Source organism: Biomphalaria glabrata, chromosome 3 (genome assembly GCF_947242115.1).
Source record: "Biomphalaria glabrata chromosome 3, xgBioGlab47.1, whole genome shotgun sequence".
Classification (NCBI taxonomy): Eukaryota; Metazoa; Mollusca; class Gastropoda; family Planorbidae; genus Biomphalaria; species Biomphalaria glabrata.
Window position 1 is genome coordinate 4,592,802 of NC_074713.1, and position 25,072 is coordinate 4,617,873.

The window sequence follows — 25,072 nt, forward strand, 5'->3', positions numbered from 1 at the left end:
AGTGTCGTTACAGCCGAAGTACTTTGTCTAGAAAAGGTGAAAGCATTCACAGAAATAGCGTTAACTAGGAACACTGTGGCAGATAGAATACATGACATGTCAGTCAGGTTGCGTGAACAATTAAAGATTTTGAATTATTTTCATTGGCTCTCCATGAGTCAACTGATGTAACGGGTGTAGCACATTTGGCTATATTCATAAGGGCCTGTGACAGCGCAGGACGTAATCATCTTCTTTTTTGAAGTAACGTTCGTATTATATAAGATAAGACAGGAATTTTGAGATACATGAGGTTATACTTTAAGCTCTGTTCGATGCATAACACCACAACAAGCGAGGATGTTTTGAGAAATAACAGGGATTGAAATGGCAGTACAAATTACTAACTAGCTAGTCTAACAACGAATGGCGCACCAAACATGAAATGCAATGTTTTTGATGCAAAGTTACTTGCAAAAAAAAATGAGAGATTGATGCAAAGTTTAAATTTCCTCATTTTCAGTGCATCATTCACCAAGAAACATTCTGCGTAAAGAAATTAAAGTTCCAACATGTCATAGGACCGGTTTCAGTCATTCTCAATGTTATTCATGCCTGTAGTTTAAATCATCACCAATTTTCAATGTTTCTGGATGGCATTGGACACGAATTTGATTGTGTTCCCTACGACACAGAAGTCCGCTGGCTCTCATGTCATAAAGTATTGAAGAGATTTTTTGCACTGCGTGAGGAAATTGTATAGTTTCTTAACATGAAAGGTGAACCTGTTGAACATTTTCAAATTGACGAATGGGTTCGGGATTTGGCATTGGCAGTTGATATCACTGTTCATGTGCAAGACTTGAATTTGAAACTTCAAATTAAAGACAAAATTGTCACAACTGCGTGTAATCATGTGAAGTGCTTACAAACAAAATTACGACTGTGGATAAACCAAATATGAAGAGGAAATCATGTTCACTTCTCAACGTGTCAGGAACTAAAAACAGCTACAACATTTGGTAAATATGTCTTACACCTGTAATCGTTAGTAGATGCTTTCAATGACCGTTTTCGTGACTTCGTTCCGTACGAGCAAGAATTTTCGTTGTTTGTATCTCCATTTTCATTTGATTCTGAAATTGCTGCTGGTAATGTGCAACTAGAGCTGATAGAATAGAAGTTAGATTCTTTGTTGAAATCAAAGTATATAGAATTGACTGTGCCAAAATTTTACAGTTATTTACCCTGAACGGTACGTTGAATTGCGGAAATTTGCAGCCAGAATTCTTGCTGTTTATCTCTGTGAGCAGTTCTTTGCCATAATGAAAGCTACAAAAGCACCTCGCCGTTTGAGATTATCTCATCAATATTTGTCATCAGTAAAAAAAAATAATTCAACATGACATTAATAAGCTTGTATCCTATAAAAGATGTCAAGCATCAGAACATAGAAAATAATGCGTAATCATATTTTTAATTACCGAATAGTACTACACATTTAGCTATCTAAGGGACAGGTATGCCATTAATTATTGAATTCCATTGTATTGTTTCTAATTTACATAAAACTAGTAGGCTGTTTTGCAACTGATTTTTGGCTGTGGCCCCTCAGGTAATAGTTAGTTTTTATGCGGCCCATACACCTTAACGAGTTTGACATGCCTGATGTAAAACATTTTTTTTATTATTTTTGTTGGATCGTGAGATTGTATATAAGAATTTATATTTACTGTTAAGAGACTGTGGCAGTGACCGTTGAGACGAGAATCCAGACCACAAAAGGCCTACCATACGACCAGGCAGGTAAAAAAAAAAAAGGGCCTATCTGTTGAGCTAGATCTATTGATTTGGTGAGCAATGTTGACAGTACGTGACATTTATAATCAGCCCTGAATATATATAGGTGTCTACATAGTCATAAAGGCTTCATTTGTATGTGTGTTAGGGCTGAATCTTGACTATTCCATGTAGACAAATTGGTAAGACAAAATATTGTTAATTAATTGTGATGTGTTCTGTGTGTGTGTGTGTGTATATAATGTAGAAGCTAGAATCTTTTTAGTATTACGGACAATAAATGGCCGTAAAACGTAAGAAATAAATGTAAAACAAATTTCTGCCTCGAGTCATCTTATTTATTAAAAAAATGTGAAGCAATTAAAGTTAATAATATTCCAACATGCAATCGTGCCTTTTTTTTTTCCTTATGATATAAGAAGCCGCGAATATGCATCTAGCAGCAAACTTTTAAAAAATGACATTCTCTCATCTTATTTATAAGGGAAAAGGTGAAAAGGGAGAGAATTAGACAAAGTCAAATTATGAATTCTCGTATTTCAGCAGAGCAGATCTACGTTTAAATGATGAACTGAGGCTACAATAGTAAGCCTATAGATATACCTTTAGCTTAAATTGGGGGGGGGGGAAGGGATTGATAAGTCTGTAAGCTGAAAACATTGGGTTAGGTCTACCTAATTTTGTTTTTTAAATGAGGTTTACTGGCCGAGCTTCTACGTTTCAGGCCGGTTTCGAGCTCGATTCAATCGAGTTCAGTCCCCTTTCATCCCCCGCTAATTTCGCAATCTATTATAATATACTTTTTTTTCTTTCAAAGGTGAACATTTCATATCCAATCATTCTGTATGAAAGATCTGGCGTCTTAGATCTAGAGCAGCTCTGACACTTAGTTTTTTATGTTCATCACACATAACTTCCCTAGTTATCTACTTTCACTTGACTATCCTAAGTTACACTTGTGGAGGGCCTATAAGCTTGAAGCATAGGCCTATCTGAAGGTAAGCTTGGAGGCATAATAATTAAGTTCCTTCTTGATTTGAACTTGTTTATGTATCTGTGAGAGCTCTTGATGCTTAAGCAATTACACAAGGAATACTGTTCCCAGTTCATCTTTAGCTTTAGCTCATTCTATCTGTATGTGCCAGAATATTGAATTGGGCTGGGTCGGTACCATTGTGTTGACTATCTTAAGTGCATATTATATATCACAGTCAGACAGAAATTCACTGATCCATAAACTCAATCACATCAATGATTGCGACCCAGTTATTCTGACATATAACTTTTCAATGGATGATGTAATGATTTATCTTGATTTGATTCTATAGGGATATTTTAAAATGTCAAGATTTCTATTTCTTATTAAAGATAGGCCTAATTGGTGTTCAAAAAAAAACATGATGTATGCCAAGAATAACTTTTGGAAAACCAAAAGCAAAAGTTCAAACAGGTAATTATGATACAGTTATGTTACCACCTTTTAGAAATTGCATAATTTTTTTTTATATGAGGGGCTTTGTTTTTCCAAAGTCAATTTGCAAATCTACCCTTAAAATGATTTAGCGATCATTCTTTTCAATTATATACAGTCATTCAGTTTGATAGTTATCTTTGTGTTGACTGATTGATTAATTACTGAGCTGTTGTGGAGCTGATGTGAGAGCATTTCACATTAAACCTATATATATATGTAACATGTGCATAAAGCTGAAGAAATGAACTGTAGTTAACCATTTAGATGTCTACAAAATGACCTAACATGCACTGAATTTACAATATCATTGGTAGACTTTTTTATTTTCTACAGTTAAGTTTACAAATACAGAGCTTGCTTGTGAGTGCTAATTAAATTAATATTAGGCTCCATTATAGCTCATTTTTAAGAGATTTAAGATTTTTTTATGCATGTTAAATATTTCTGACTTGTTTCTGGTTAGTTTGATCTGTCCACTATGTTAGTTTTAGAATGCAGAATGAGAAACACTACCAGAGCCTCAAGAAATTAACCCTGTTAACATCTACTTTATTATGTGGTCTTTATGTTATGCTTTCTCATACAGCTGGTAGGTTTTGTGAAAAGTGGAGCTAGCAATTAGTTGATAGGCTTCAGATTACATATAGTGAAAAAGTTTCTCAAGTTGAAATGCACTTTTTGTTTCATTAATTTTTGTTTTGTGTTACTTTACATATTTTAGCTGTCCCTTCAAAATGGAAGATTATTACATCCCAGCCCAAATCTCTCGCAAGATGGTGGTGTGCAGAATTCAAACCCAGTACCATAGAGATGACAATTCAGAGCGCATACCACACAACCCTATGCTTTCAGAGCTCTAGTTTGAAATCCTATTAATATTCCAATATCATTTTTTTTTGTGTGAAGGGGTGGGGCCTAGAACTAATTAGTGTGTCACTGGTCTCATTTGCCTTTACCTGTCAATTTACAACTTTTATTTAAATGGGGATTTTTCATCCAACAGATCTGGAGTAAAAATGAACTGCAAGGAAGCAACTTGCCACTGCCCTAGACATACATTTGGTTGTAGACAGAACATTAGCAGGCCATTGATTACATTCAGAGGATTAGATGGGCATAAACAAAATATTATTTTAGGAAAGAAGGTTGGTAAGTATTGTTTTGATTGTCTCTTGCTGTGATGCTTAGCTTTGAAGACATTATTTCCTCTGTTTGCTTTAATTGTTAAATTTGATTTTGATTAAGTATTTTTCACTAATTTTCTTGCAGGGAAGTTTGGCCATAGTGATGTCTTCTTAGGAAAAGATGCAAGCTCAGGGGAACTAATTGCAATACTTAACATGGTGGCAAACTGGAGAACATTAGATATTACAAAAGCAAACAAAATTGATATGGTAAATTTGCATTATATTTTATTACATTCTAACTGAATTATTTAATGGTGTTTATCCGTCTGCAAAATAATGAAATTTTTTTGGGGGAGAGGAGGAAATGCCATAATTGCTGGTCAGTCACCCTCTATGTGGTTCTTTGCCATTTGCTTGACTTCAAGTCTGAAGATTAATGAGGAATGAATGTATAATTTTCTCTGGCTACGCATCCCGGCTGTGATCTACATATTTTCCCACAACCAGGGAAAGCATAACCATTGTCTGCCAGTGGTCGATTAAGATTTTCTTTTTGAGTCTGTCCCTGTCCTCGGCAGCAGATTTTCTTTTGGTCTCAAATGTGTATCCTGCAGCCTTTGTGAGTAACCTCCAGCTGTCTCGTTCTGAAGACGCATGCAAAACCATGTGCTCTCTTCTATGTCAGCTAAGGCAAGTTGGAGCCTAAGCTGGTATTTAAAGCATTTCTGTGGGGCACCTCTGTTACGTCAACCACCAGTGTAATAAATTAATTGGCCAGTTCATTTATAAATGTCAACCTCTTTTGTGAAATATTTTATCAGTCTTGTGGAGTTTTGACTAAGATTACCATCATTTTTCTTGAGTCAGTATTAGTATGTCAGTATGAGTCAGTGAGAGAACAATTTGTTTGAGAAAAATGCTTATGATAAAAGGAAATATAAAATAGTTTTAATAATATTGATTTTAGATTTCTTAAGTGATTTTAATGCTGTTAATATTTAATAGAAAAGTACATAATTTTAAAATGAACTTAATAAGACTAGGTCATATGTAATACAAATTGTCTTCACTGTCAGTAGCCTTTGTATCTGTTCTAGATTGTGAAGCTAAAAAGGTACTTAAAGCTATTGCTAAGTCTCAAGCACCCTTTGCTATGCCAGTATAAAGGATGGCATTACACCTCTACTTCCAAAAAAGTGAGAGTTTATGTAAGTATGAAAGATAAAAGAATTCATTAGATCTAGAATTGTTTCATTATATACAATTTTGTATAAGTTTGCAGATTCAGTATATTTATAAACAATTATAAAATACAAATGTATTTGTTTTATTTATGCCCATGAATGATTGAAATGACTAGATCAATTTTGTATCTCCAATGCTCCTTATCTTCAATCTCATTAATAAGATTTCCATTATTAGTTGCTAGATCACATTTTATTAATCTTATTTGTTAAACTATACTGAATAAATAAAAACAATTATACCAAAAAAGCCTATTCACACCTGGACCTTTTCAACCTTATATTTAATATTTAGAGATATATGAGATTATTATTTTTGCTAATAATGAGTGTCTGTGTTAAAAATTACAATTTCTTTTTGGTTGTCTCTGCCTTCAATCCTTAATTTTGTACTTTACTAGATCCTAGTCGAATATTGTGGTGGCTCTAGTCTGTCTGCAGTCTTCAAGAAAAACTGTGATCACAAGTTACCCTTGGAACTAGTGAGAATGTACACACATGAGTTGCTCATAGCATTAGAATATCTTCACCATCATTCACTGGCTCACAGAAATTTGACTGTAATTTGATACTTTATCATCTTTGAAAACAATTTTTTAAATTACAGAGCTGTTGTGTAGTGTGTGAAATCTTGTGAGAATATTCTGGTAATCTTTTAATATGTAAATTAAATAGAATGTACTTTGAGTCTCAAAAAATGCTTGTCTATTAAAATGTTTAAAAAAAACATGTTATGGACCAGCAAATAAATGTTTGTTAAAAAAGTATTCTTTATAAGCTTTCCAGATATTGTGCTGCAGGTTTTGTTTGGTAAATACTTTGTGTTGCGTATAAAGAAGGAATTGTGTTATATTTATTGACTTGTCAGTTTAAGACATGCCTTCAGAAATAAAGATTAATACTTCCTAGCCCAAACCTCACATAGGGTGGCAAGGGATGCCCAGCATGCATGGATGACAGTTACCTACCACATGATCAGGCAGCCATCTGCAGAACAACAAATAAATAATTCATTTACATCAAGACATATTTAAAATATTTTTTATACTACTGCAATATAAACATGGAATGAATTTTTTTGAATTCATGTCAATCACAATTCAGTAAATTTAAATAACTACTATTGGTTATATACAGCTTATTTATCACCAGGTATCCAATGTTTTTCTAAATCAAAATGGGAAACTAAAATTAGCAGGCTATGGACTAACTAAAAGGTAACAGATCAAAGTTTGTTTAAAATTTTTTTTTACAATCTTTATATGTCAAAGCAAACAAATAAATAAATAAATAATATAATAAATATTTTTTGCAAGTTAGAATCAAATTTTGGATAAAAAAATATTTTTGTTTGTTTGTTAACAGAATCAGGGACATGTGTAAACATTTTTCATTTAACATGACTGACAAACGAGAAGATGTTTATTCTCTAGTAAGTCTCTGTTATTTAGTGCACTAAGGACTACTATGGTAATAAATTCACAAGCTTTATATTGAAGTGCATTTCTAACTATTTCTGACTTACACCAATAAAGGGATTGATGATTTCATCTCTACTCATTGAAGAGGCTCAGGTAAAAAATAAAACTGTGGTTCCAGAACATTTTCCTGATGTTTTGAAGGATTTCTTGTCCAGGTAATTACACTTTTGAAGAATATTACTCTTGTGTTATCTCTTTAAAAAAAAACATTTTTTTGAAAGGAATACATTTGTACAAAGCTTATATCAACTCACTCTGTCTGTTGTCTGTCTGTCTGGTCAAAAGTTTGTATACGTTATTTCTCCGACACCCAATCTTGGATCAAGCTGAAATTGTAAACAATTATTTCTTTTACCTGACAACACAAGAATCAATAAAAAAAAATTAACCAATTAGTTAATTAACTATTGGTAATAAATTACTTTGTATGGTACCTCAAACAAGTGAAAGAAATAATACTTTACTGAAGTAGTGGTATAAGCTGACTTAGTCCCCTTTCCAAGGGAAAGAAATAATACTTGACTGAAGTGGTGGTATAAGCTGAATTAGTCCCCTTTATGGATTGTTGTTTGAGGCTTATTACAAATTTAATTATAATATTCAAACTAATTGATACACTTAATATAAGCTTCTTTTTTTTTTTAAAGTATTTTTTTTTAAATTTTGCTTGTTTTATCTTATTTTCTTATCTTATATATTACTACTTCAAAAAGAAGATGATTACGTCATATGCGTCATGCATTTAGTCATATTAACCAATGACCTAAATTCTGCCTTTGTTTCTTTAAATTTTCTATATAGGTTTTCCTTCTGTTTTCTAAGCTTCTTTAATCTTCTATTAAACCAGCATTTATTTATTTTGTTTCATATGTATTTAGTTGGTTTATGATTTTCTATATTGTTTTTAATGAAATTCCAGAGGTCTTTGACTGGTTGGTTAATGTCTTTTTCTGATAAAAATGTTTGTTGAAAGTTTAATGCAGCTTGATGCAGTCGTGTTAGGTTTCATTTGTTCCAGATTAAGATTTTTCTTTTGGGTTTTATATTGGCTACTGCTTTTATCTGACTGTATTTTAATGATATCATGGTCTGATAAACCTGGGATAATATTATAATCTTCTTTAAATCTACTACTAATCCAGGTCTTTTGGTTAAGAAGAGAAAAATAGAAATCTAATGTGTTATTTAATTTTTTTTTTTTAATGATTTGATCTAAACTTAGGTTATGTTATTATTATCTCTAGGTGCTTAGACATACACAAGTTCCCACATCTAACAATTCAAGAACTATTGCATCATGAGTTTATTTCTAAGCATTTTCCACAAACATTAGCATTGAAAATCAAATCTGAGAGAAGAAAAAATAGTTTAGGTATGTAGCACAATATTTTTTTAATTGAACCCTCAAGCAAAGTTACCTTGAAAATAAATTCATATCTACTTTAAAGAAAAGACATAAATTTGGAGTAAAAAAGAGTTACGTCTTTCTCTTAGAGCAGAGTTGCAGTTTATATGCAGATCAGAAAGAAAGAAATGTTACATTGGTGCCATGCTCAACAAATAGGTCATCAAGATTACATTCTGAATTTGAAATAATCAAAGTCCTTGGGAAAGGAGGTTTCGGAGATGTCTTAAAGGTTTGTTTAAAATTGTGACTCAGAATATAAAAATATTTAACATATTTTTTTTTTAATTGAACCTTTGAATTCAAAGAAAAATTATTTTTTTTCTATTCATTTTAAAATAAAAAAGAAAAAAATGTACAACTTTTTTTTTTAACCAACTTGCAGGTAAGAAACAAGATTGATGGTGGACTCTATGCAATCAAGAAAATTGTTCTCAATCCTAAAAGTAAAAAATTCAATGATAAAATGTTGAGGGAAGTCAAGCTGTTGTCACAGATGAAACATGAGCATGTTGTCAGGTATAAATAACATTTTTTTTTAAATTACTTTTAACCATTTTAAATAAGATTGATAATTAACATTGTCTTATTATTTAAATTTAATCATTTTAAATAAGATTGATAATTAACATGCAGTCACTCAAAAACTAAAATAAGCACAAACTTGTAGTCTTTAAATATTTTCTTATCTCAATATGTTATGTTTTCTTTAAGGCTATTGTAGCAATAAAAATTGTCCATCACCAACTACTGGTCAGAATTGCACAGTCTACAGCTGGCTGCCTGATCGTGTGGTTTGTGCGCTGGACTGTCATTCGGACTTATTGATGGTCCCGGGTTCAAACCCTGCCTGCTCCCATCCCTTGTCGTCCTGCGGGAGGTTTGGACTAGGAAGTAATTATCTTCAACTTTGAAGGAACATCTGAAATAAGTAAAACATTTTACAAACAAACAAGCAGCAGCACTTGCAAAGCTCAAAACAATCTGGCAGGATGAAGGCATAGCCCTTGACACTAAAATCAGACAGATGAGCAGCTTAATCATGGTCACATTCTTGTATGCTTGTGAATCTTGGACACTAACTGCATATCTAGAGAGCAGGATTCTTGCTGTGGAATTGAGAAGCTATAGAAGGATACTAGGTATCACCTAAAAAGACTGCGTGGCAAATGAGACTTAAAACAGGATCACAAAGGCAACAGGGCCCCACGATGACTTGCTGACCACTGTCAAAAAACACAAACTAAAACTTTATGGCCTGCAAAGATTTGTTTGAGGGAAAAATAACAGGAAAAAGACAGAAAGCAATGGGAAGACAAAACTAAAAAATGGGAAAGCCCATCATTGAAAGAGATTCTAGTCAAGACAAAAGACAGGACTGGAGAAAGACAGTCAACAGATCATGTATGGTGCCCCTATGGTTCAACAGATAAAGGATAAGTGTATGTCACATTAATATGATTACTTCCATTAAATGTATTATTGTCATACATTGCTTGCAGGTATTACTGTTCATGGATAGAGGTTAGCAGCAACCCTGCATGGTCTGGTTCTTCATCTAATCAATCGTTCAGCATTGACCCAACAACTTCACTGAAAGAGGAGCTTACAATGCCCCATAACTCTGTCAAGACAAAAGCATCCCTATTGTCTAATTTTGATTTTTTCAGAGATGTAAACAATTTATTGCCAAACAGTCAAGATGAACCAGTGGAGTGGCTGATTTCTTTTGACATCTTAGAAGGTAGCATGAACAACTTCTAAATCATTCATTATTAGAACAATAGTTGTTAATCCTAAGTAAAAGTAAAAAAAGTAAAGTACCTCATTCAGACCTTGAGATTTATAGGGCAGAAGATGTAAAGGTAATCTGTTTCTGTGACCTACAGTTAATGAGGGTGTCATGTGGCCAGCAAAATGACCTACCGCCTTCCCCAACTAATATCAGGTACCCATTAGAGCTGGGTGGACTCAGAGGCACCCAAAGATCCCAAAATTAAAAATCTCATTCTTCATCAGGGTTCGAACACAGGACCCTCGGTTCATGAATCAAGTGCTTTACCACTCAGCCACCATACCTCCCTTATTATTCCTAAACCAGTTGATAAATAAAACAAGAATTAATGATAGAAATAAGCATATAAACAGTCTACTTATGTAAAGAAAATGGCTTTAATATTTCTATAGTGGAGACTATTGGCAAAGATTATTTGGAAGATGAAGTGAATGAAGAGTTTAAACACAGAAAAGAAATATCTATTGAGTAAGTTATAATATTTATTAGTTTTAAAAAATCAAATATTGTTTCTTGTATTCAAAAAATGTTCATGAATTTTTGTTTCATTAATGAATGCTTATTTACAGAAACAATCCCTTGAAAAACAGTGCACCTAAAATTGTAAGTCATTTTGTCTAAATGCTAAAAAAAGATTTTTTTTTCATCCATTGGTTAGTTTGATTAAATATTTTTATACTAATTGATAATAATGTTTCTGTTTAATCTTCCCAGGTTTGTGATGCTGATCTTACAATAAAGGAACAGACAGAACAAATTTTATTTATTCAAGTATGTTAGTGATGATTTGAAAGATAAATATTTTGAAAGTCTTTTAAAAGATTTCCTAGCTATGTCTAAAATTCTAACATTTAAAAAAAATTTGCAATGTAGAACAATTTTACCCATTTAAATATTTAAATTTTAATATTATGCTCCATTTGTATTAAATATTATTGTTGTTTTTGTTTTAGTACTTTTTGATTTAAATGTTTTACATGTTTTGGATGTTCCTTCAGAGTTGAAGATAGTTTACTTTCTAGTCCAAACCTCCCGCAGGATGACAGGGGAAGGGAATGGGCAGGGTTTGAACCTGAGACCATCAATAAATCCGAACGACAGTCCAGCGTGCAAAACTGCACAACCATGCAGCCTCAATATTAATCAAAATTCACTTTTAACCTTTTTTCCATGTAATAAATAAGATATGGAGTTTTAGAGTTTTGAACTTTTATTCTTAAAAGAATTTTAGGCAAATTCAGGACAAATTTAAGGAAATTACCATTGAAGATAAAAATAAAATTAATTTGACAAAAATATATATATATAAATAATATAATATAATATCAATTAATTGATTTAAATTTTTAAGTACAAATATAAGTGAGCCCCTAATAAACAAAATGCAGGCTACAAATAGAAGACATTAATACATTTAAAGTAACATAAAATATAAAAACAAATTACAGGATTAAAACCAAAGCTATTTTATTCTTTAAAATTCTTAAAATGCAAACTGCTTATTTTCATTTTGGTGTTGTTTTTTTTATTAGATGGAGTGTTGCGATGAAAGAACCTTAAGAGATACCATAGATGATGGACTTTGTAAGAACAAAGAAAGAATCTGGAGATTGTTTCGAGAAATAATAGAAGGACTAGTACACATACATGAAAAGGTACAACCAACTTACAACATTCAAGTGTCACTAGTATTATTATTCACTGTATGATATAGTTCCCCTTTCAGACCTTGTGATCTATAGGGCAAATGATATAAAGGTCATCTGTTTCTCTGGCCAACAACTAATTAGGGTGTCATGTGGCCAGCTAAATGACCTACTGCCTTTACTTTCCTCAACTTATATCAGGTACCCATTAGAGCTGGGTGGACTCAGAGGTGCTCAAAGATTCCAAAATTAAAAATCCTAGTCATCACCAGGATTAAACCTGGTAACCCAGTTTGGAAACCAATCACTTTACTGCTCAATCACCATGCCTTCTACTGTATAATAAAATACAATATAATTTTTTATTTTAGGAAATAATTCATAGAGATTTGAAGCCAGTAAACATTTTTTTGGATTCTTGTGATCATGTCAAGATTGGAGATTTTGGGTTAGCCAGAACAGATATTGCATTCAAGGTTAATCATGTTCCTTTTTTTATAACTTTGTTTTTTGTAGCCTCTTTATGAAAACTAAAATCTGTACATATCTTTACTTATAAAAAGCACAGTTGTTGCTTCCATTTGTAAACTTCTACAAATGCAATAGTGCTTCAAGATCATACAAACGTTAAACTGAATATTTTCTCTTTTTAGACCAAATGTTAAAACTGAATATATTCAATTATTTCATGTCCAGAACTATGAAGTGTATGACAGAGTAACAAGACAAGATCTTGATAACAGTTTATCTGAAGACAGTGCCAGTGACAAAAGTTTAACTGGTGCGGTTGGTACTGTGTATTATGTTAGTCCAGAAGTCATGTCCCACCCAAGTAAATCTTACTATGGTCAGGTAGTTGACATTTATTTTATTCTACAGTTAGTGATGTCTTTGAAGCAACTGTTATACCTTTAGAGATATCTATTGACATTTTTTTGGTTAGCATTGTGATAGTAAATATTTTAAAAACAAACACCTGTGCATATTAATGCTTAGTGATCTAAATTATGCATTTCAGAAAGTAGATATGTATAGTCTAGGGGTCATCTTCTTTGAAATGTGCTACAGAAGTCTGCCAACTGAACATGAGAGAGCAATCATTCTCAACAATCTGAGACATCCTACAATCATATTTCCTCAAGATTTCAATGCCACTGAAAATGCATTGCAAGTTAATATTTTTTTCTACACTTCTGTTTTTCCTTAATGAAAAATTATCTCCCTTTTCATCTCATTATTTTTTTTGCTGATTTAAAATTGAAAGAAATTAAGTAGGCCTGCAATATACACATTTTAAAAAAATAATTTTAATATTTAATTTGCTAAACTAAACTATGTCCAAAATAAATAAAATGTTTGTTTTACATGTTTCGGATGTTCCTTCAGAGTTGAAGATAATTACTTTTTAGTCCAAACCTCCCGCAGGATGACGGGGGATGGGAGCGGGCACGGTTTGAACCCTGGACCATTGATAAATCTGAACGACAGTCTAGAGCGCAAACTGCATGACCATAACTTATTTTATAGTGGTTGAACCTATAAAATATCTTTTCTAGATGTACAATTTTAGGCAATGTCTGGTAAACATGTAAACATGTTAATAGTATATTTTTGTAACATTTATGTTAAATATTTAAATATCTAATTAAGATGGAGGGAGCATTGTGAAAAAATTGTAATCATAATATAATTAATAACTTGTTACCTAAACTATATCTGGCTTCTATAAAATTATATTTGGCTTCTATTACTTTTTAGATTAAAATTATTCGTTGGCTTTTGGCTCATAATCCTAAGATGAGACCAACATCTAAAGAGCTACTGAGTTCTTCATTGATTCCAGTCTCTGCTAAACATGAAACAGAGCTAAGTCAAATTTTACATTCAGCTATATATTACCCGAAATCCATTTGCCATAATCAAATGTTGACAGCTATTTTTAATCAAAAGATATCAGAAGAACAGGAAAGAGACTATGACTTTGCTGCTTATGAGGTAAGTAAAGTAAAACTTTAAAAAAAAATGAATTAGGAAAATAATGAGAACTATGACAGTGAATCATAGTAAAAAAAAAAAATGTGTTAACTTTTATCTAAAACAAATTAGCAAAATTACTTGACTTTTTTGACTTAGTCCTTTTGACTCCTAGTGGAGAAAAGGGCAGCAACAGCACTTCACAGTCAGACTCTGTTCTGGGCAATTCCTCTCTGTTTAGTCCATGTCCATCCTTCTGTCTTTGCTTCTTGCTCTGCTAGTCCTCTCCATGTTCACTATGGTCTCCAAGCCCTGTAGGTTCCAGTCCAAGCCTGTTTTGCGATATTATCTGTTGTTCTTCACATTGCATGTCCAAACAGCCCCATTTACATCTTTTGATTTCTTGCTGTATTGGTGTTTGCTGGGTTGTTTCCGACAAACCAGTTGGGGATATTGTTTGGCCATCCATCACGTATCTGGAGCTTGTCTGTATTGCTATTTGCTACTTTTTATTTCTCTGCATCATATAAAAGAACTGATTTCACATTTATATTAAAGATGCAGATTTTATTTTGTAGGGACAGTGCTGCTTTTGACCACCATAATAATTTTTAGGAATTACTTAGTAAGCTGATATTAATAAGTAATATTAACTAGGTACAGTTTCTATCCAATTAATCTCAGAAAAAAAATTCACCAATACTAATGTAAAATAGTATAACTTAAAATGACATCAATCAATTTTCAGATTTGTTTTGCTCCAAATGTAATTATTTTTCTTTTTATATTTATACACATTTACCTTACAATATTTAGGTCAACCATTCTGAGGGGACATGTATTGTTTTTAAAGACCAAAGCTTGAAACTGATATTTTCAGTAAAACTTGTTGTTTTTGTTTTTCTAAACAGAATATGATTACATGGCGCACATCACTGTTGTATCAGCAGATGAAGTCAGCAATTACGACTGTGTTTACTAATCATGGAGCTATTCATATACCTCTGCCTTTGTTCATGCCCAAATGTAATGTCTATGATGAGGATGTTCCATTAGTCAAAGTAATGAACAGCAAAGGAGGAATAGTGTCTATACCAATGGACCAGAGGGTAATATGATTTTCTCTACCAGACTTTCTGTAAACACTGCTCAATATAACACAAAAACTTGACAACAAGAGCTCCAAATAACAATGTGGTAGTTTAATAACTAACTACATCAACAGCCAAAAATACACATTTGGCTAAACTAACTACAAAGGCTTTGTCGTACTTAACTGAAATGCCTACTAAACACTACTAGTCTCTCTGTCTACTCCTCGACTAGTACAGCTACATTCTCAAAGACTCACATTGTACTGCACTGTCCTTGCTGTCCTGGACTGAACTGCCCTTTCTTACACACTGTCTCTAGTCCATGAAAAATTTCGATCACATGACCATAACACAGATCATATTTGTGTCTACTAACAGTACCGTCCCTTTTCGATTGACAGCCTGTGTGATTTGCCGGAGCATGTGTGTCAGTAGGTCGCACACATTAAACCTATTAGTCTGCCATTGGAGTTACAACAATATAATTGTCACAATAAGACTAATGTAAAAAAAAAATGTTTGTATTTTATTATAAATAAAACAAAAAATATAAACATTTTATTCTTGTCTTTTTGGTTGAAGGTTTCTTTTGCTCGCTTTGTTGGAAGAAAAAACATCTGTTCTTTGAAAAGATTCTCCATTGAAAAAGTGTTCAGAGAAAAGAAATGCCATGATGTTCATCCAGCAGAATTGACAGAATGTGCTTTTGATGTTGTCTATACGTCTGATAGGTGAGCTAATGATTGCTTTCTTTTACAATTAAATATGTTTATAAATTCCAAAGTTGTAATCTGGCTACATGAAGATCTTGCATAATGCTTGGGTTTGATTATTGAGTCAATGTTGGAATTTCATGTTAGTTCTAATTTTGGAATGAGACATTGTTTGTGTGAGAGACCACTGCAGAGGACTGGCAAATGTGTAGGACTCGAAGGGACACCTTATTATAATTTACATTTGGCTACCTCTTCTTGGCCATTCATGTTTAGATAATTAAAATCCCATCTGTTCTAATTGTCTACAAGTGCTGTTGTTTTTTAAATTAATTTTTTTTTCTTAATTTATTTGACTGATCCCCCATTTTTTTAATTTATGTATATTTTTTAGCTCTACAAATAAAATATTTTAAGATTTCACTTTGTAAGTCTTTGTAAATCTATTTCATACCTGTTCTATTCATCTAAATTAAAGAGACAATTTATTTCTGATAGTGGTTGATATAAAAATAGAAATAATAGAGTTAGATTGTTGTTTATTTTACTATAGAAAAAATGTTACCTTATGTTTTTAAAAATTATATGCAAACAAATGTTTCATAGTAGAATTGTTTAATTTTTCATCTTTAGTTTAATAGCAGACTCTGAAGTTCTCATTATAGTCCAAGAAATTTTGAACCAATACCCCAGTCTGCAGGTAGATTTTAAAATTATTTTATTGAAATAATTAAATATAAGATTGAAATTGTTTCAAAATTGTTTGTATTGTAGAATATCCAATTATCTAATAGCTGTTTTCTATTACCACTACTCTAGGCAAGGAGAATATGTGTTAAAATAAACCACATGTTCTTATTGAAAGCTCTACTTCTTTTTTGTGGGATATCAGAGAACATGCATCATCAAATACTCAATATATTAGCTGAAACTGTAAGCTTCTTTTTCAAGATATTTAGTACTAGTAAACATGCATTGTATAAATTTTAAATTTCTCAAGAAATGTTGTAGTAATGGACAATACATACTAAAAATCTTTAATTACCATCGACTAGTTTTTTGTGAAAAATTAATTTTAACTTTTGAATAAATTAGCCTTGACAAAATATTTACATTCTTATTATTTTGTAAATTAGATTCTTAAAGTAATAGTCTCATCTATTTATTGAAAAGATGAATTTCAGCATTTTTAATTAGTCAATGAAAATAAAATAAAGTTTCACTTTCAGACCTTGTGATCTATAGGGCAGATGATATAAAGGTCATCAGTGTCTGTGGCCCACGATTGATGAGCTGAGCATATCTATACTGTTCCCCAACTAATGTCATGTACCTATTAAATCTGAGTGGACTCAGAAGCAAAGTAAAGTTCCTGAAATTTAAAATCCGAATTTTCACTGAGATTTGAACCCAGGATCCCCAGTTTGAAAGCCAAATGATGAAAATAGATTGCAATGTTCTTAATGATTAGCTTAACAAAGTTGTTTGACATGATTTTGTCATTCTTATAATTTATTACATATGCTGAACATGTTGTAATACTTGGATACCAAAGAAAGTTGGAGCACTAAGATTTGTGTCACTAGAGAAACTAGCTGGCATAAAACTGTCAGAAACTGTATTCTCCAAACTGAATAGTTATCTAGATATTGAAGGAAGTCTCCACAGTGTGGCTTGCAGTCTGACACCTGTCACTTCATTGCAGTCTAAAGTAATGTGAAACATTTGTTTTATATTATAATTATTAGTTATACTTACTTTGTGTGTCTTAATCATTGATCTCATTTATAATACAATTAAAATTACTTAAGGTAGAGGTCTACACATTAAAGCAATGTTTCATGCTATATTTCTGCTATAAGTAGAATGTAACTACTGGTATTAAAGTTTAATGCTCTATATTTTATAGGTTGGTTTGATGGCTAAAGCTGCATTAGAAAGCATCAAAACTATTATTTCCTTTGCCACCTACATGGGTTTTGATTTACAGGTAATAATTAGTCTATTTTAAAATCATTTTTGTTTTCATTTTTGCAATTTCTAGTTCTTTTACCCTGTGGTTCTCACTCATTATAAATGGCTTCCCTATTGTGTGGTATATGCTTTGAACTGTCATCAGAAAGGTCAGAGTTTGAACTGCCATCTCCTGAAGAAATTACCTTAATCTTATAGAGTGACACAAAAAAAAAAGGCACAACCTATTGAGTTACTCTTGTGGTGTTCCTCAACCATATTAATTTTTGAAGGTTTAAAAAATGAAATAGAACTATTCTCAACTGGAAATTACAAAATGTCAGTAGTAATTTTAATGAGTAATTTTAATTCCAGATCAAAGTTTCCTTGAATCTAATTTTCAAACCTAGCTTGTATTCTGGAGTAATGTATCAAGTTGTGTGTGATCAAAGCAAGAATGGAAAATCAGAAGCACTTGCAGTTGGAGGTCGCTATGACAAATTGGTGAGCCAAATCGACTTAAAAATCTTTCAATTTAAATAGAACAAATTAATCTAGGACAATAAAAATGGCTGCCTGGCTGTGCGGTTTTCGCGCTGGACTGTCGTTCGGATTTATCGACGGTCGAGGGTTCAAACCCTGCCCGCTCCCATCCCCCGTCGTCCTGCGGGAGGTTTGGACTAGGAAGTAAACTATCTTCAACTCTGAAGGAACATCCGAAACATGTAAAACATTTTACATTTTACAAACAAAACGAGAGAAACATATTTGGAATCCTTTTTTTTAAATACAGTCGAATTTAGATAGATAGTTCTGGTACTTTGAAATCCAATCTGATTAACTAGAGGTCTGATTAAGCAGAAACAACTCTGAATAGGGGATTTAAAAAAAACATTGTTGTCATTCAGTCTGAATGATTAACCAGTGGTTTGATTTAGCAGATTCAACTCTGAATAAGGGATTTTTAAAAATTACATTGTTGTTTGTGGCAGATAACTTTTAAATTTTGTATGCAGTTTTATCTATCTTAAACTAAACATTAATGCTTTCTGTATTTAGATTGAGAATTTTATGTTACCAGCTCAGAAAGAGATTTCCGGTGGCCAAGTGCATGGCGTTGGAATCAGTCTTATGTTGGAGCATCTGGCTGTTGTGATTGCCGAAGATAAGCAGGTCAACTGACATGTCATAATATTTACTTTTAAGATTTCTCCCAATAATCTTTGTTGAGATTTACAATTTTTTTATCATCTTTGTTTGACTCTTTAGTTTCTGAAGTTGTCACCATATGATTTCCTAGTGTGTTCGTTGGGCAATAGTGATATGACAAATGAAAAGCTAATTGTAGTCAAGAAACTGTGGGATGCAGGATTGAAGTCAGATGTGTTAGTAGAGAAATCTGAAGTAAGTTGGGTTTTTTGGGGAAAAGAATTTCTTTTTGTCAGATTTATTATAATTATTAATTTTTTCTGTATTTTCTATGGCCTCCTTTAGTCATGAAGTGACTATGGATCATCTCATAGAAATGAGATGAATGCCTGGGCATTAGTTGTGGTCAGAACGATGTCACATAAATTGTCCACCTGCTCTCTCCATGTAGTGGACGTTTCCAAAGGAATAGCAGGTGTCGTGCAGTTTAGGATCAACAACATAGCCTATCACCTTTACCCCTTCTGTCAGTGATAACAGTTTTGCGGGATCCCGTATTTAAACCAACGTGAGGGTCACGATTTGGACTGGTTGTCAGAGGCTGTCTGAAACACGTGCCACACCATTGGAAGCATTTTATAGGTAGTGGAGTGCTACTGCCCATTACCACTTCCTTGCTGTATTGTACCCATGTATAAAATACAATATATATATATTTCCGATCAATAGTAATTTACATATGAAGTGACAGAAATGATATATGCAGGTTTAATATACATAATGTAGCTCTTTATTTTCCCCCTTTCACTTTGTAGGAGATGGCGGATGTGATCAACAAATGTCTTTATAAAGAAGTTTCTTACATTGTGTCTGTCATCAAGACAAAACCTCTAACAGTTCAGGTTAGTTTGTGACATTCTGTGTTTTACCTTGTTCTTTTCCTGGTAAAGTACATTATTGACACCTTATTTGCACAACGCAATATTTGTTCAATGGCTGTGCTGGCTGAGTGGTAAAGCGCTTAGCTTCTGAATCAAGGGGTCTTGAAGGGAAGACTGGGATTTTGAACTTTTTAGGGCATTCCTAAGTCCGCTTAACCCTAACAGGTACCTGGCTTACACAGGGGAAGTAAAGGCAGCTAATGGTGCTGGTCACATGACACCTCACTAACAGTCGGCCATAGAAACAGAAGAGCTTTACATAGATCTAAGGTACAAATGGAGTACCTTTAAAATATTGTTTGACTATTTGGTTTGGATGTTTACTACATAATTTACTAATAAAAATGCATTGTTGTTGTATCCCATGTTTAAAGGTATACTCTCTAGACCAGGAGCCAGTAGTGACAAGGACCATGGTCATTGATGAATTAATTGGATATATTCAAAAGAAACAAATGGAAACCCTGACAGGGCCTCAAGCTGAAACCCCTTGGCATGAAATTTGTTCTTTAGACACTTCATGGACAGATATTTAAATGTTTGTATAATTTTTGAATAATTTGAATTATTCAATTTAGAATCTTGATAATTAAGTATTATATCAGACAAAAAAAAGTTTACACACTACCCTCAGAAACTCCTAATGGGGCTAAATGATTTTAGTAAATCTTAAGTGTTCTTACAAGCCATCAGCAGTTAATTAGCACTCTGCGAATTCTACATTCTGGGAATGTCACAATAAGTGTTTAGACAGCTACTACAAATCTGTTTTAAAACTTGTCTATGATGGTCTGCATAATTCTGTGCATTTCTGGTTGTAACTTTTGTTTCAGCTTAGTATATCTTGAGCAGTATTATTCTGAAAATGTCATATATTTGCATAATATACATTTTTTAAAAAAATTAATAATGATTATTTTGTAGTGTTAATTATATTTTTAATTGAAATTGTATCAGCCATCTAATCTAGCTCATTATTTTTTCTGTTTGTAATAAAAAAAAAATAAAAAATTTGTTATTAATTGACTTGGGATCCATAAAAAGATTTTTGCAAGAGATTTTAAACAATTTAATAAATTCAGCATGTTAAGCTGATTAGTGTAGTGTTTTTATTTGAAAACATTAGGAGTTCGTTTTTTTATATTAAACAAAAAATGTATGTAAATTATTTTACCAAAGGTTAGATGTAAGTTATTGTACTAAAAGTTAGATAAATTGGTCTAAGTACAAAAAGTGAACAAATCAAAGAATATTTAATTCATAAATATTTTATCTATATCTATCATCCAATCAAACAAAATATGCAATAAGCTGAACTAAACAAGGGACTGCACTCCAAACAATCTGTCCTATTCAAATCAGTAATACTTTTCACACATTTGTTAAAATATATTTTTATTTACACTTTATACAGTTACATAAAAGTGGTCTAGATTTCTGTCTTGGTCCCAGAAATTCAAGGCCTCATTTTTTGTAATACTTGGTCAATAACAACATTACTAGCAAATATTTTACAATTAAAGAGGGGGGGGGGGGAATGTGCAATCAACAGCATCCTGATCAGCCTTTGTCAACACAAGCTTACAATAAAATGCTTGTGAAGTTGGCCACTGAGTCAAGGCACTTTGAGCAAATATAGTATTGATCATAATAATATTTATCACAAGTATTCTTCAACACTACAGAAATAGCCATGTAATGCCTTTATAAAATGTGTGAACTTGCAAGAGCCTATTTTAAGCACAGCACTAAACACAAAGAAAGGATCTAAGTATTTTAGAGAAAACCACAATTAGCATTTTTTTTCCTACTTTAAAAAAATTAAACATAATCAATTGGCTAGAAAGTTGTTTTCACAGATATAAAGAAAAAATATTATACGTGAAAATAATGCTTAAAGTGTTAACTAACTTAGTCAGTGAGATACTTAGATCTGAATTCTAGAATGTTACATTTCATGTCTTTTCACTTGTCTAAATATTTATAAACTCCTATAAATACACAATCTAGCTGGCCAAATCTAGTGAACAAGAACTGCCTTTTGGTGCAGATTCTCAAAAAGGAAAAACAAAATTGTCAGACACCTTTAAGGCCATTCTTTAAAAAACCTTATTAATATACCTGGATGTTCCTTCAGAATTGAAGATGATGACATTCTATACCAAACTCCCGCAGGATTTGTGAGGGAGGGGATTGCGGCTGGCAGGGTTCGACCCTTAAAACCATTGAGATGACAATCCAGATAGCATAACACATGACAAGGCAGCTAGCCAGCCATTTAATGTGTTCAGTTCACTAAGCCTGGAAAGAGAATGCTTTTAAAGAGCTAGGAAAACAGGATGATGTGAAAAGGAAAAAAGTCAGTGGACATTTGTAGACTCAAAAAGAAGTTCTAACTCAAGTCATAATGGCAAACAATGAATGAACATAAGATTTTAAGTCACCCTTTAAATATTTAGAATCTGTTTCCAGCACAGATCCCTTGATTTGCTGGCTCAAATTATTATACATTGGGGGGTGGGGGGGAGCTACTTTTAAACTTCACTTTTTTTTGTTACATAAATACAAAATGATCCAGAGTTAAATAAATATGGTGACTCACACAATGGCTGGTATTTGCAATAGAAAGCAAACTTTCAAGGTATCAATGCTCTACTAAACTAAACCAATGTACAAGAACTTACTTGGTGAATGCTATAATGTCTAACACAGTTGTGAATGCCTGCTAGATACAATCTTGGAACTGACTAAGCTTGATATGTTTAAACATTACAAACAATAAATATAAGAATGTAACACAGGGTTTCAAACCCCTCAAATCAATAGAGAGACCACTCCTTCAACTACCTCAGAGTGTTAAAGCTGAGCTACATACAACGCAATTATTAAGCTTTAACTCATTCATCACAGAACACAGTCATCCAACGCTACCAAAGCTTACCATAGTCTATACAATTAATTAAAAGCAAATATTGAACAAAACCAACAATACTGGAAGCTATTAACACAAAATAATAACATGATATGACATCGTGAAAGGGTTAATGGACAGAAGGAAACAATATATTAACCCATTGTGTACCGCATGTTGTAGTTGAACACAAAATAATAACATGATATGACATTCAGCTACATACAACGCAATTATTAAGCTTTAACTCATTCATCACAGAACACAGTCATCCAACGCTACCAAAGCTTACCATAGTCTATACAATTAATTAAAAGCAAATATTGAACAAAACCAACAATACTGGAAGCTATTAACACAAAATAATAACATGATATGACATCGTGAAAGGGTTAATGGACAGAAGGAAACAATATATTAACCCATTGTGTACCGCATGTTGTAGTTGAACACAAAATAATAACATGATATGACATTGTGAAAGGGTTAATGGACAAAAGGAAAAAATATAGTAACCCATTGTGTACCGCATGTTGTAGTTGAATAATACATAATGACATCAGATAATTATTAGCTGAGAATGTCAACAAAAAAAACGTCTAATAAAAGAATAACAGTGAGTATATCCTTGGGGAAACTCAAAATTAATACTGTGGAGACTGTGAATTCTTTGTTTCAACTCAAACATCAAAAACTTTGGCATGCGAAAGTGTAAGTTGCTTTCACATTTATTTGGCAAATAGTTACAGCCCTCTTTGTCTTGAACTAGAGCTTTTATGTACTTGTACAATTGTAAGTGTCAATAATGAAAGCTGACTAATGACTATCATGAAGTTGAACCATCTTCTGGAATCACCAATAGGTGTAAAGTTTCTTCCTTGGTGCTGTACAAAAAGATGAATCTGCACCTGAACAAAGACAAATAGTGTAAGTTTAAGTAGAAGAAGTTTAAATAAAAATTCCAAAAAAAGTTTTAAAAAAAGGTTCCCATCACTCACTGTGTAGCATACCAGGCAACCATCTAGATGGTATTTATGGCATTGGAAAACTACTCAAACTATTACTATAAAAACTTGGTTAAGGAAAAAAAAAACTTTCTTCCACTTCCCATGAAGTATTTTACATGTGTGTCAAAGTCTAACATTAAAACAAAAGCCCTTTTTTACCTTTTCCTGAACTTTATGCTGTAAATTGCTTCAAAAACTTCAGTTAGATATTTGCGGAATTTCCCAAGCCTGGGAGAGAAAGATACAAATTTAATGACAACAAAAAATATACATTTTGAAATAAGAATATTGGATTTTCATAAATGTTAAAGCATTTTATCTTTGAATAGAAATTTTTTTTTATTTGAATAGTGTGTAATAATGAATACAAGATGGCCTGTGGTAGATAAATTTAATTTGTTTTTTTTTAGTTTTTGAATTTCCTAACCCAATTGTTCCTCTGTGTTTGAAAAGCTACACTCTAAATCTTAACAAAGAGGGTAGCTTTGAATAAAAATAAAAATTCTTGAAAAAAAATTAATGTAGATATAATTTTTAAAAAAATTATAAGCTTTAAAAATACGAAAAAAATTACTTTTATTAAACAATTTTCAGAACAAAAAAAAAAGCAATACATATTTCACTAACAAAAGAGCTCTTCTAGGTTGTATTCTGATTATTTTTTATTTCCACTTAAGAAAACCATAATACTTCCATTAGACTTGAAACAAATTTCTTACCCCATAATAGTGGAAGAATTAAAAGTGGAAAAATTAAAAGTATAACCCTACATGACTTCAAATATCTCACAGAGTAAACTCACTTCTCAATTATAGCTTTAATACTGTCTTCAAAGGCATCTTCATTGCTCAGCTAGAACAAATAAATCATTATGAGTTAAAAGTACAAAAATATAAAAAGGTCAAACAGACTAAAGTCTACAAATAAAACAAAGAATCAGGTTCAACAAATTTTGAAGATGTAGTCACCTCTAGATGAGCTTGAATAATCTTAATGTTGGAGGATGTCAAGTCCAAAGCAAGAACCTCAAGATTTTTATCTGGTATCCATGGAAACTGAGAAGCTATTTTGTTAGCAATCTAAAAGGTTAAAAATGAAAAACTAGTTAGCATATAAACTAAACAAAAAAAAACAATATAGAAGACTATAACATAAACATCTTTTTATGAAATGATCATGTGTCTGTAATAGAAATACACAAATACATTAAAGTCTTTCCTTTACAAAAAAAATGCCTCAAATTTTAAAAATATATTCAAGACAATATTTGAGTTAAATACATAACATTTGCCAGGATTTAAAATGGACATGGCAGGTTTGGTGGTCAATAGTTTTACTTCTAAGTTCCACATTTCATTAATGATAAATTATTAATAAAT

General features: G+C 32.1%; 2 protein-coding genes across 8 annotated transcripts in view; one reads left to right on the top strand and one right to left on the bottom strand.

Moving 5' to 3' along the window:
* Nucleotides 1-1,817: 1,817 nt before the first annotated feature.
* Nucleotides 1,818-20,817, top strand: LOC106059200 (eIF-2-alpha kinase GCN2-like). Of its 3 annotated transcripts, XM_056022991.1 has the most exons (33): nucleotides 1,818-1,961; nucleotides 2,597-2,777; nucleotides 3,148-3,229; nucleotides 4,257-4,402; nucleotides 4,523-4,647; nucleotides 5,478-5,588; nucleotides 6,026-6,184; nucleotides 6,777-6,841; nucleotides 6,990-7,056; nucleotides 7,160-7,260; nucleotides 8,350-8,477; nucleotides 8,600-8,742; nucleotides 8,896-9,029; nucleotides 10,013-10,254; nucleotides 10,698-10,773; nucleotides 10,875-10,908; nucleotides 11,020-11,076; nucleotides 11,838-11,960; nucleotides 12,323-12,427; nucleotides 12,648-12,803; nucleotides 12,970-13,122; nucleotides 13,710-13,946; nucleotides 14,837-15,034; nucleotides 15,602-15,750; nucleotides 16,366-16,432; nucleotides 16,552-16,665; nucleotides 17,288-17,443; nucleotides 17,642-17,722; nucleotides 18,061-18,189; nucleotides 18,745-18,858; nucleotides 18,955-19,089; nucleotides 19,650-19,736; nucleotides 20,150-20,814. In XM_056022991.1, the coding sequence occupies exons 3-33, from the start codon at nucleotides 3,177-3,179 to the stop codon at nucleotides 20,309-20,311; spliced, it is 3,807 nt and encodes a 1,268-aa protein (XP_055878966.1). In that variant the 5' UTR covers nucleotides 1,818-1,961; nucleotides 2,597-2,777; nucleotides 3,148-3,176; the 3' UTR covers nucleotides 20,312-20,814. The 3 variants fall into 3 exon arrangements, with proteins under 3 accessions (XP_055878966.1, XP_055878967.1, XP_055878968.1); XM_056022992.1 differs by lacking the exons at nucleotides 1,818-1,961; nucleotides 2,597-2,777; nucleotides 3,148-3,229 and having other exon boundaries at nucleotides 4,261-4,398; XM_056022993.1 differs by lacking the exons at nucleotides 1,818-1,961; nucleotides 2,597-2,777; nucleotides 3,148-3,229; ... (3 more) ...; nucleotides 6,026-6,184; nucleotides 6,990-7,056 and having other exon boundaries at nucleotides 6,774-6,841; nucleotides 20,150-20,817.
* Nucleotides 20,818-21,027: 210 nt separating this feature from the next.
* The window catches only part of LOC106059194 (eIF-2-alpha kinase GCN2-like), a 33,006-nt gene continuing 28,961 nt past the window's right edge, over nucleotides 21,028-25,072 (bottom strand). For all 5 annotated transcript variants that reach the window (XM_056022988.1, XM_056022989.1, XM_056022987.1 and 2 more), the window contains exons 39-42: nucleotides 24,662-24,772; nucleotides 24,496-24,545; nucleotides 23,853-23,921; nucleotides 21,028-23,594 (exon numbers count right to left, since the gene is read on the bottom strand). In XM_056022988.1, the coding sequence (XP_055878963.1) occupies nucleotides 23,513-23,594; nucleotides 23,853-23,921; nucleotides 24,496-24,545; nucleotides 24,662-24,772 (312 nt within the window). In that variant the 3' untranslated portion in view covers nucleotides 21,028-23,512. The remainder of the gene's footprint in view (nucleotides 23,595-23,852; nucleotides 23,922-24,495; nucleotides 24,546-24,661; nucleotides 24,773-25,072) is intronic.